The sequence below is a fragment of the Belonocnema kinseyi genome, chromosome 4, assembly GCF_010883055.1.
Source record: "Belonocnema kinseyi isolate 2016_QV_RU_SX_M_011 chromosome 4, B_treatae_v1, whole genome shotgun sequence".
NCBI classification, from domain to species: Eukaryota; Metazoa; Arthropoda; class Insecta; order Hymenoptera; family Cynipidae; genus Belonocnema; species Belonocnema kinseyi.
This window is the reverse complement of record NC_046660.1, coordinates 3014285-3026725: the sequence shown is the minus strand read 5'-3', so window position 1 is coordinate 3026725 and position 12441 is coordinate 3014285. Positions and strand designations below refer to the sequence as shown.

Sequence of the window (12441 nt, the reverse complement as noted above, 5' to 3'; positions counted from 1 at the left end):
TATAGTATTTGTAATCAATAAAATGTAATTTTTTAATTTCGGAAATTTTTCAATTTCGATATTTTATAATTCGGCAATTTTCTGCCAGGAATTTTATTATTTGGAAATTTTCCAAGTCAGGAATTAAAAATCACAAGATTCTATCTGTACCCCCATATTGACTTTCGGTGATCCAGTTTCTTACCACATTTGCCTCCTCGCGAGGCTGGTCCCCCCAATACGTATCATGCGTTTCGCCATGCATCAAAAATTCTGACCAGCTCCTATATAAGCTGAAATTTTCGCACCGAACGACATCATTTGTAGAAAGCAACTGAAGCAACCACACAATGGCATTCAAGGTACGAAGTGAAATGTGTTGATGAAAAATATTGTACAACATAAAAGTTTTTAAAAAGTGTCATTAGTGTAAACTAATTTAGTACCTAAACTTCTACTAAAGCAAATTGGAATATAAATTTGTCTTAATGAAATTTAAAAGTCGATTCCAAAAATTAATTTTTGTTTTTATTCTGAATCTCTTCAGGAACATGAAGGTTTGATAGAAAGGAACCAATTTTTTTAAAGTACTTCAAAAAGAGAAGATATTTTCAAAAGGTCTAAATTTTCACTTATTTATTCACCTCCAAAGTGTAATCATTCAAGTAAATTAATTTAAATTCCATAATTTTAACTTAAAAATACAAAAAAAAATTTCAACTTGACTGGGATTCGAACCCAGGACCATACGCTTGCCGGACTTCTTTACCATAATTTTTAATAATCTGAGAATTCTGATTTCAGTTTGTAGTCCTCGCTGCCCTCGTGGCTGTTGCCAACGCTGGAGCCATTGGGGCTCCTTTGAGTTATGCGGCTCCAGCTCACTTGGCATACGCATCTGCTCCAGCTGCATATGCTCAACCAATTGCGAAAGCAGTTGTGGCCAAAACTGTTGACACCGAATTCGACCCTCATCCTCAATACAGCTACGCCTATGATGTCCAGGATGGTTTGACCGGTGACTCTAAAGGTCAGCACGAAACCCGCGACGGAGACATTGTCCACGGCAGCTACAACCTCCTCGAAGCTGACGGTAATACAATTGTTAAAAAAATTAATAATAATAAGGAACCACACTTAAGGTGTTCGCACAAGAAAATACGTGTGCGGTATGCTAGAAACGGCTCATGCAGGTACCGCCCATGCACACACACACACACACACACACACACACACACACACACACACACACACACAAAGCGCCAACCAATCACGTGCGATCTGTCGCGCTGCTGCAGTACAAGCTGGTCACGTACCGTTCATCTATCGGACCACCCCTAGAGAAGCAAAAGTCTGCGACGTCTGATAGATGAGCGGTACGTAGCCAGCTCGCACCGCAGCAGTGCGACAGATCGCACATGATTGGTTGGCGCTCTACCTGTGTGCACATACGGCTCCTGCTTGAGCCGTTTCCAGCATACTGCACACGTATTTTCTTATGCGAATACCTTCAACCCTCTCACCGTAAACTTAATTCCAGCACCCGTAAGTCGTACACTAGTATAAAAAAAATTTATAAACAAATAATGTTTTTTTTTTAATACAGTATTTTTTTGCATTTAAACAAAATGCAACAAAACCAACGCGATTTCTTAGTTGAAACGTTGTATTTGAAGGAAAAAATTATGAAAGTGATCGAATCATACTAAGTATTTTTCCCGTGCTCCCGAAGTTCCTATATTTTCGAAAAGGGAATTTAGTGATTTTAGAATGGACAAACAAGAGTGAATATTTTAAATAACAAGAAAATAAGACCATTTATTTATCATAAAAAATCTATAAACCATTAATGAATAGATAATGATTGATTCTTATTATTGATTAATATTGAAAATACATTACAAAAATGTACAAAAATTATATGAAATATCAAATTTATCTATGATAGTCACCGCATGCAAAAATCTGTTTTTTTTTTCAATTTGATCTAATAAATGTATTAATGTCTACTAGTATTTTGAAAATGAATGAATTTACTTATTTTTAATTAATATGTAAGCGACCAAGACCAAAATCCACAAATTCTTCTAGTGCGAATTCGCACTAGTGTATGATGAGAGAGCTTACGTACGTAACATCGCAAGGGGGAGGAGGTCAAAACATTGTGTTACGATGATTTTTGCAAATCCGTTTTCATAGAACATTAACTTTTCGTTTAAAATACATATATTGTTGCTGGTAAGTCAACTAAAATCTTTTTTGGAAGAAAACTATTTTTTCAGAAAATTTGTCTTTTTTATTTCAAAATTAATCTTTTTAGTCGAAGTATTGAACTATTTTTTAGGTTTTTTTTTAAATTCATCTTTTTCAGAAGCAATTTCATCTTTCTTAAATAAAACTGGAACTGCTCGTTTAAAAATTCATTTCTTTTTTTAACGATTGCCTTTTTGATTTTAAAATTCACCTGTTTTACCACAAATTTCATCTTTCTTGGATAAAAATGCAACTACTTAATTGAAAATTAAACTATTTTTATACAAATTTATCCTTTTTGGTAGAAAAAATTCATCTTTTTGGATTGGATAATTAATTATTTATACAGAATCTTGATTTTTTTTAAATCCTGCAAAATAACAAAATTTCCTTAAAATCTTCTAGATTCATTTTGATTCTTTTTTATATCTTTCTAAATCTTTTTAGAAATTCTTTTAAAATGAATTTTTCAAAGTGAGTAATCATTGTCAATTTTCCTAGGAAATATGTTTTATTCTACTAAAGCCTTTCAAATTTTTCAAAATGCTTCTAATTTTTTTTCGAAATCTGTCAAATTCTGTATTTGATTTCAAAATAGACCGTGGACTATTTTCACCGAAATTATGGTACGAATAGATGTATTTTGTCCGTACACGTAGAAACTTTATTTAAACTGTTTTGAATCATTTTTTAACCATTATGTAAACATCAAAATTCAATACTTTGACTCACAAATTAATTTTTTTTAAATAGAACAATTAAAATTGTAACATATAAACATTAAATTTTTTTTAGTTGTGAATAATGAATTTATAATTACTAATTTTAAATGATCAGTCAGATATTTCTAAACATTAAATAATTTTTTTTTTTAATTAAAAAATATCAAAGTCAGATGAGTTGAATTTCTGTGGAGCGGTATATTAAAGAAAAACGAGTTTCAAGTCAGGGTCCATTTTATAAATGGTTTTTAATTCCCAAATATTCAAGGATTTGAAAAATAATTAATAAAAAAAAATAGTCGCAAAAATGACGTATTAATATTTTTGTGTAAGTTTTTTATTTTTTAATATTTTTTGCAGGCACTAGACGAGTTGTGGATTATACCGCCGACCCAGTCAATGGTTTCAACGCAGTCGTTCGCAAGGAACCAGGTAACAAATTTATAAAAATAATCAATCATTAATTTTCTTACAAGAAATTATTGGTGAAATAATTTTTTGCCATTCTGTACCAGCGGCCGTAGCTGTCAAGGCTGTCGCTGCAGCCCCAGTTATCAAGGCCGTCGCTCACGCACCAGTTGCTTATGCCGCTCCTCAATACGCCCAATACGCCGCTCCAGCCGTTGCTGCCGCTCCTGCTCTCTACGCAGCTCCTGCTCAATACGCCCCAGTTGTCAAGACCGTCTCTCACGCTCCAGTTGTCGCTCAACCAGCTCTTCAATACGCACATGCTCCAGTTGCATACGCATCTGCGCCCCACTACGAATACGCCGCCGCTCCCGCTTACTACCACTAATTTATTAATTTATTAAATAAATTGTTTTAAAACATTTGGCATATTCTTATTCTTTTCTTCTTGCGTTTCCTCATGCAGACTACCTAACTGCAATCATAAATGATAAAAAAATAGCAGATGCGACAATGAATTGCTGTGGCTCAGTTATAATAGGTTGAATTAATATTATACTAAACTATTCAAGAAATCGAACATGGCGCCCCCTATTGTTTACTCACTCATTTTATATAACGTAAGATATTAAATTGTCGGTAAATAAACTATCTTAAACTGGCATCTGTTAGAAACGTATGGAACTTACAACTTAAAACATTAAATTTGCAATAAAAAAATATTGAGGTAATAATTCGAGATTGAAAGTATCCTATCCTTTAGGTTGGACCAAATTATACACAGTATACTAAATTTTATCAAGATCAGTTGAGTAGTTTCTGAGTTTAGTGGCGACAAACATCGGGACCTTAGCATTTCTGTCTAATGGGTGATTCCATATAATATTTACTAAATTTGACACCATAGTTTTTCAACGGATCTCCATGTTTCGGGACCTTCTGAATCCGAAAACTAAGTTTTAATGATGATGTCTGTATGTCTGTCTATCTGTCCGGCCGTCGACCCGCCGGTAAACTCCATAACATTCGGAAAAATGAACGGATACAAAAAATTTTTGGCACACTTTGTTTAGGTCCTAAAAGAAAGGACGAGTTCTTTAACCAGCCATTTTGGATAAAAATTTTAAAAAGTTAGAGCATTTTCAAAATTTGTTGGAACATTTTTTTTATATTTAAAAATTTTATGTACGGCTATTCATAATACTCATAAAGCGCATCAATTTATCATGATGACTTTTTTACGATAAAAGGAAAATGTTCAGATTTATAACCTTTTCAAAAATTTCAAAATCAATCGAAAATAAAAATTTTGAGCCAAAGAACGCACGGTGTTAAAAAAATTCGGGGGCAGAAAAACATTTCTTTTTGAAATCCCTACAAGAATATTATAAAAACTTTTTGGATTTGCTTGGGAAATTAAAAATTTTATTTCATAAAAAATGATGAAAAATCCAAAATTCCATTTGGTTTTTAAATTATGCAGGATACAAAAATAAATGAATTAACAAAAAAAACGACACAAGTTGAGAAAAAAAGTTAATTAACAAAAATTGTTCACCCGAAAAAGATATACAAATTTTTTCTGAATCACTTTTTTGACAGGACACTTAGTTTTAGTTTTATTCATAAAAATTACATAAAAAAAAATAAAATAAGAAAATTATGGAAAAATAACAAAAGGTGATAAACAAATTCATAGAAAAAAGTAATTCACCAAAAACAGAGATGCAAATTTGTAATAATTTATTATATTCTCATCATTTATGATTAAGAAAGAATTGCCCGAATTTTGACACCACAACATTGAAATTTTGAACCACACGACGCAAAATACGAAAAAAGTCTTAAATTCGGATTTGGAAAAAAAAGGGGGGATCATAGCCCTCTAGCATGCAAAAAACTTTTGCCATGCATTTTTGGACCAACCTAATTCACAGTTTTGAAGAATAAACTGAGGAAGAAGATAACATGAAATATAAAGATATCAAAACTGAATGAAATATTTCCAAATTTAAAAATTTTTTTAAACTATTTCATTTTGTGTTTAAAAGTTATTTTTTTAGGTGAAAATTCAGGTATTTTGATTACAATTCGTCTTTTTTAGAAAAAAATTAATCTTGTTAGTTTAAAATTTAACTGTTTAATTTTTAGTTCGAAATTTATCTTTTTTAGCTGAACATTCATGTATTTCGTGGAAATTAATGTTTTTTGGTAGCAAATTATTGTTCTTGGTAAACGGTATTTTTTCGAAAACTCGTTCTTTGTTTAATTAAAAATTAATTTTTTTTTAATGTGAAATTCATTATTCGAAATTTGGTTGAAAAGTGATCTTTTATAGTTGAAAATTCATCTATTTGGTTAATAATGTATGTATTCATCATTTTTTGGTGAAACATTATTATTCTTCATAAAAAATATATTTATTTGGTAGAAAATTGAACTGAACTATTTTGCTGACCATTTTTTGTTTGTTGTTTGAAAATAATTTCCATAACTAAAAATTAACATGCTCAATTTTTCTTGGAAAATTAATCTTTTTTTAGTACAAGATTCAACTACTTGGTTGAAAATTCATGTATTTGGTAGAAGAATAATGTTCATGGTTGAAAATCCATCTTTTTTGTTGAGAATCGTCCTTTTTTGGTAAAAAATTAATCTTCTTTGCTTTTTTAGTTGAAAATCTGACTTTCTTAGAAGAAAATTAATCTTTTTGGTTAAAAATTCATCATTTTAGTAGAACATTAAATTTTTTCGTTGAAAATTAATTTTCTTAAATAAACATTTAACTATTTCATTTTTTCTTGAAAATTTATATTTTTAGCTAAAAATTCATGCAATTTGTTGAAAAATTGTCTTTTTTAGAAAAAAAAATACTAATGTTCTTGGTTGAAAAACTCATCTATGTGGTTAAAGTAATTTTTTTAATTGAAAATTTATAATTGTAATTCAAAGTTCAGTTTTTTGCCTGAAAACTTATCTACTGTGTTTAAAAAATATTTTTCAATTTAAAATAATAATTCTTTTAACTGAAAATTTAACTATTTGATTTTTGTTTGAAATTTAACTTTTCTAGTTGGATATTAATTTTTTTTTAAATTCGTCTTTTTTGGTCAAATAAGTTTTGTTCCGGACAAACCAAATTTTTTGGTTTCTATGGAAGCAAAAAATTGTTTTGTTAAGCCACCAAATTATTTAGGTGGAACGTTTGGTTAAACTAATCAAAAAGTTTGGTATACACTATAAAAATCTTTTGTAGATTGAACAAACTTAGTTGGTTAAATTATCTAAATATTTTTTAGCTCAACAAAATGATTTTTTAGACTTAATAAAAATATTGTTGATTTCACAGAGTAGTTTTTCGGAACGAAGTAAACATTTGTAATCACAACAAAATTATTTTTTGTCGGGCAAACGAAACTTTGGTAGATCTAACAAAATAGTTTTGTTGAATCAATCAATTTTTTCAATTAACTATTATTTTGTTAAGAAAAAAATGTATTTTGTAAATATAATGGATAATATTTTCTGTGTGAGAAAAAAACTAGAAGCACAACATTTATTGATTCAATAAAATGTGTTTGATTTGTGAAAAATTCGTTTAACTTAGTTGTCATGCCAAAAGTCAAACATCTGAAAAGAATGGTTTTTCTATGATTTTAAGAATCAAAATATTATAACTGATATCATTAAAAATAAACATTAATTTTGAGGATGTTTTTTGCAATTGATTTTTCCTGAACGTCGCTTCTTTATAAATTTTGAAAAATGATTGCATTTTAATAAATAACAGCTAATTTTTTTCGGAAAAACATTCTCTACAACTCTACTGTTTTCAATTTTAAAAGTGAATTCTTGTATGGCTTTAATCGTTAAAACAATTTTTTCAAAGAAAAAATTTTATAAACAAATAATTATATTTTGAGAGTATTTAGTTTTTTTTTTTAAATTGGAGACGGTAGAGTTGTAGAAAATGTTTTTCCGGAAAAAATAAGCCGTCACTTATTAAAATGCAACCATTTTTAAAAAATTGGTAAGAAGGGACGGTCAGAAAAAATTCAATTGCAAAAAACATCCTCAAAATTCATGTTTTTTGTGAGTTTTAACATTCTTAATAAGAAATCATGTTTCCTAATTAATTTTAAGTACATTTTTAGGATTTAAGAGATTAAATAAAATAAATAATAAAATGTACAATTTAATTTCTTTGAATATATTTCGAAACAAACACAACTCTTTTTTTCAAATCTCTTTTTTTTTTACATTCTCGACCTAATGAGAAGGTACTGGTTTTATGTAAAATTTCACTTGGTCGGTTTTCATTAAATCTCCCCGTTTTGAGACCCCCTGAGTCAGAAAAAACTATTTTTACGAAGACGTTTGTCTTTCTGTCTGTCTGTAGTCTGTATTCTGTAGTCACGATAACTTTCGAAAAATTGATCAGATTAGATTCTGCTTTGGCACACTTTTTTCAGGCCAAAAAAGAAAGAACGAATTTGTAAACCAGCTATTTTGGATGAAAATTCCAAAAATTAACGCATTTTCAAAATTTTTAAAACCAAATTTTTTTAAGATTTAAAAATTCTATGTAGGGCTATACATAGTACTCAAAAACTCAGACAATTTATCCTTATGAATGTTTTCTATAAACATAAAATCATTAGAGTTAGAGCATTTTCAAAATGTAAAAAAGGAAACTAAAGTGAACATTTTAAGCCAAACAACGCATGATATGAAAAAATTCGAGATAAGAAAAATGTTGAGTTTTGCAAGCCCTACAGGATTATCATTACAACTTTTTTAATTTAGTCGAAAATTCAAAATTTGATTGCACCAAAAATAATGAAAAATCCAAAAATTTCATTTTTTGATCTAACTATGCAAGATAAGAAAAAAATAAATTAGTTACAATTACGCGCTCTAGAAAGATCTACACATTTTTTGTGAATTACTTTTCGATAGGACGCGTAGTTTTTGTTCTTATACGTAAAAAACAACATTAAAAATACACAAATAAAATTTTTTTTTGACTAACGACACAAGCTACGAAAAAGAGACAAAACTTGTTTTTCCAAAAAAGAGTTGCAAATTTCTATTAATTATTTTTTATAGGATGCGGAGTTTATTTATGCGTAAAAACAATAAAAATAGAAAAGTTAATTTTTTGACAAACGACACAAGCTATGAAAAAATAGAAACAAGCAATGAAAAAAATAAATAGACAAAAGTTACGCTTTAAAAAAATACTGAAAACTCATTAAAATTTGTCATGAATAATTTTGGATAGGACACGTAGTTTTCGCTTTAGTCGTAAAAAATACATTCAAAATAAACAAATTGAATTTTGTCGAAAAAAAGATACAAGTTCGAACTCCAATTAACAGACAAAAGTTGTTCGCTTAAAAAGATCTATCAATTTATTATTAATCATTTTTAGATAGCACGAGTAAATTTTTTTTAATTATAAAAAATAAGTTTAAAAATAAAAAATTTTAATTTTTGAAAAAAGAACAGAAAAGACGAAAGAGGACATACCCAGTGGGCACAAAATTTGGCGACGTCTTTACGACGTCTTAACGACATCGTTACAACATCTTTACGACAACTTTACGACATCCTATGTCGATGTCATTTCGGTGTCTTTACGATATCGTAAAGACAGCGTCAGTTCATACGACGTATTTACGATATCGTAAAGACACCTTAACGACATGGACAGAGGATGTCGTAAGGTTGTCGTAAAGATGTCGTAACGATGTCGTAAAGACGTCGCCAAATTTTGTGCCTACTGGGTAGGATCATATACAGGTTCTTGCATTAGACCCTATGCAAATGCGAAGTAGTTTTTCTCTAATTTTAAAAAACAAGATTAAAAATACAAAAAATTATAAAGACAAGGAAATAATAATTAATATTATTCAATTGTTATACATATTATAAATTTCAAAGTGAATACTTCAACATTTTTAAATTACGAAAAGAAAAGTAAAATATCGAAACTCTTAATAACAAAATTTAAATATTCCGAAAGTGTAAGAAAAAAAAGAATTGTTGAAAAAGGAAATTAAGCCAGTCCACAAGTAAAACTTAAACAAAACTTATAATTTTTTCTAATTTTCTTAACCTTCACGTACGGAATATTTCAATTATGTACGTTAAAAAACTATTTCGGTAGTTTTATTTTACTTTAGCCCTTGAAGATTTTATTTTTTTAGGAAATTTTCTATTTCGTAATTATATTTTCAGTACTTTTTAAACATTTCAATTTTTCTTCCGTGATAAAATTATACCATACTCTTTTGTTAATAAGCTTAATTTCCAAAGAAGAAAGAATTTTTTGAACGATTCCAGGCGTTCAACTGAGCAAGGTCAACTAAAAGTCACATAAGATTGTATCTGTACCCTCATAATGACTTTCGGTGATCCTGTTTCTTACCACATTTTCCTCCTTGCGAGGCTGCCCCCCCCCCCTCCCAATATTAACACGTTTTATCATGCATCAAAAATTCTGACCCGCTCCTATATAAGCTGAAATTTTCGCACCGAACGACATCATTTGTAGAAAGCAACTGAAGCAACCACACAATGGCATTCAAGGTACGAAGTGAAATGTTTTATAGAAAAATATTGTGCAAAATAAAAACATTTAAAAAGTGTCGTTAGTGCAAAATAATTAAGTACCTAAGCTTCTACTAGAGAAATTGGAATATAAATTTGTGTTAATTAAATTTATAAGTCGGTTCTAAAAATTAATTTTTGTTTTTATTCCGAATCTCTTCAGGAAAATGAAAGTTTAATAGAAAGGAACCAATTCTTTAAAACACTCCAAAAGGAGAAGATATCTTCATAACTTCTACATTTTCAATTAATTATTCATCTCCAAATTGTAATCATTCAAGTAAATTAATTTAAATTCCATAATTTTAACTTAAGAATACAAAAAAAAAATCAACTTCACTGGGATCCGAACCCAGGACCATACGCTTGCCGGACTTCTCTACCATAATTTTTAATAATCTGATAATTCTTTTTTTAGTTTGTAGTCTTCGCTGCCCTCGTAGCTGTTGCCAATGCCGGAGCCATCGGAGCTCCTTTGAGTTATTCCACTCCAGCTCAATTGGCATACGCCTCAGCACCAGTTGCGTATGCTCAACCAATTGCAAAAGCAGTTGTGGCCAAAACTGTTGACACCGAATTCGACCCTCATCCTCAATACAGTTACGCGTATGATGTCCAGGATGGTCTGACCGGAGACTCCAAAGGCCAGCACGAAACCCGCGAAGGAGACGTTGTCCACGGAAGCTACAACCTCCTCGAAGCTGACGGTAAGATCCTTTAAAAATATTTATTTTCTAGCTATTGACTATAATTGCAAAAATAAAGTCAATAGTAGATAAGTAAAGAGAGTTAAAATCCTAGATTCCTACCTTACCGACATCAAGATCATTCCAAAGCTCAAGTAGTTCTTGTCGGTGCTATTTGAAAGTTTCTAGAATATTCTTGAAGACATTAAAGTATACTGAAAATTGATAAGGAGGAAGTAATTTCAATAATATATAATTGCGTAGTATAATTTGATGACTTCTTCAAAAATATTCTAGGAACTAAGCAATAAAAAGGAATCACTTGAGTTCCAGAATGCTTTCGATGCCAGTAAGATTTTTTGTAAATGTGATTTGACAATATTAAAAATAAAAAGGACGAAGGAAATAAAAAAGAGGAGAAAGTAAGAAAAAAATTGCATGAAAAAAATTATTACTCCCTTTTCAGATTTGAGTAGAAGCATTTTATGGTGGTTGTCCAAATTTGTTCGTTGAATTCTTGGTTTTATTTTTAGCAATTGTGCACATTAATTTGATTATTAGACGTTAAATAGTATTTTATACTTGATTTTAATCTCATTTAAATTTCCTTAATTTTAGTATAATACTTAATATATTTTTCGTACTGACAAAATGATACAGTTGAATATTTGTGCACGTTTTCAATTTTTGTGTGTTTTTTTTTCAAGGAACTCGACGAATTGTGGATTATACCGCCGACCCCGTCAATGGATTCAATGCAGTCGTTCGCAAGGAACCAGGTAACAAATTTAGATGAATAATTAATTATTAGTTTTTTATGAGTAATTATTAGATAATTTAATGATTTCAAATAATTTAACAGCTGCAGTAGCTGTCAAAGCTGTCGCTGCAGCCCCAGTTGTTAAGGCCGTCGCTCACGCTCCAGTCGCATATGCTGCTCCTCAATACGCTCAATACGCCGCCCCAGCCGTCGCTGCCGCTCCTGCTCTCTACGCAGCTCCTGCTCAATACGCTCCAGTTGTGAAGACCGTCTCTCACGCTCCAATTGTCGCTCAGCCAGCTCTTCAATACGCTCATGCTCCAGTTGCATACGCATCTGCGCCCCACTACGGATACGCTGCCGCTCCCGCTTACTACCACTAGTTTATTAATTTAGTAAATAAATTATTTTACAATATTTAACACGTCCTTATTATTTCCTTCTTGCTGTTTCTCATGCGGACTACCTACACTTAATTACAAATTATAAAAGGAATGCGCTGCACTTTGAGGAAAAAGATTAGCTCCACAATATAGCTGCCGGATCGAATAAGGGCGCATAAACTTATTTCGCAGGCTTTTTGTAACAATCAATTTCAATCCGTTTTTCACTTCAGTTCGTGATCAGTCAGTCAGTTTGTTAGACTTTTCGATGAAATTTTCAGGGAATGTAGTTCGAAATATTCTTCGACTGATAAAGCAAAAGTAATTGAAAAAAAAAGTTGTTCAATTATACATTTTTTCGGATCTAACTCTGACTTATAGCGTTTCGTTTATCGGGAAAATTTTGAGCAACAAAAAACTTCCATCAAAAAATTTGTTAACAACAATACAAAGAAGTTTTCTGAAAAATTTAAGCCCAATTGAATTGATATTCGAGAAATTATTAACGTCTTCATTCCATAGCGGCTAGGTGACTAGCGCGCTTTATGTAGCGAAAGTTTCAGATCCGAATCATAATCCAGTTCCCCGGTGCCAAAAATTAAAACTAATCAAGTAATCAGGTAATATCAAAGTAT

General features: G+C 30.4%; 1 protein-coding gene across 1 annotated transcript; it reads left to right on the top strand.

The window, feature by feature from the left end:
• The first annotated feature begins 328 nt into the window (after positions 1–328).
• Positions 329–11806, top strand: LOC117170477 (cuticle protein 19.8-like). The gene is made up of 7 exons (XM_033357177.1): positions 329–341; positions 784–1072; positions 3315–3386; positions 3470–3610; positions 10451–10684; positions 11371–11442; positions 11526–11806. The coding sequence occupies exons 1-7, from the start codon at positions 330–332 to the stop codon at positions 11804–11806; spliced, it is 1101 nt and encodes a 366-aa protein (XP_033213068.1). The 5' UTR covers position 329.
• Positions 11807–12441: the final 635 nt, after the last annotated feature.

What these genes read in the sequence shown, in the direction of transcription:
- LOC117170477 (XM_033357177.1), top strand. An exon ending in AGTCGTTCGCAAGGAACCAG is followed by an intron (nt 3,387 to 3,469) that starts GTAACAAATTTA and finishes ATTCTGTACCAG; the next exon opens with CGGCCGTAGCTGTCAAGGCT. An exon ending in AGTCGTTCGCAAGGAACCAG is followed by an intron (nt 11,443 to 11,525) that starts GTAACAAATTTA and finishes ATAATTTAACAG; the next exon opens with CTGCAGTAGCTGTCAAAGCT.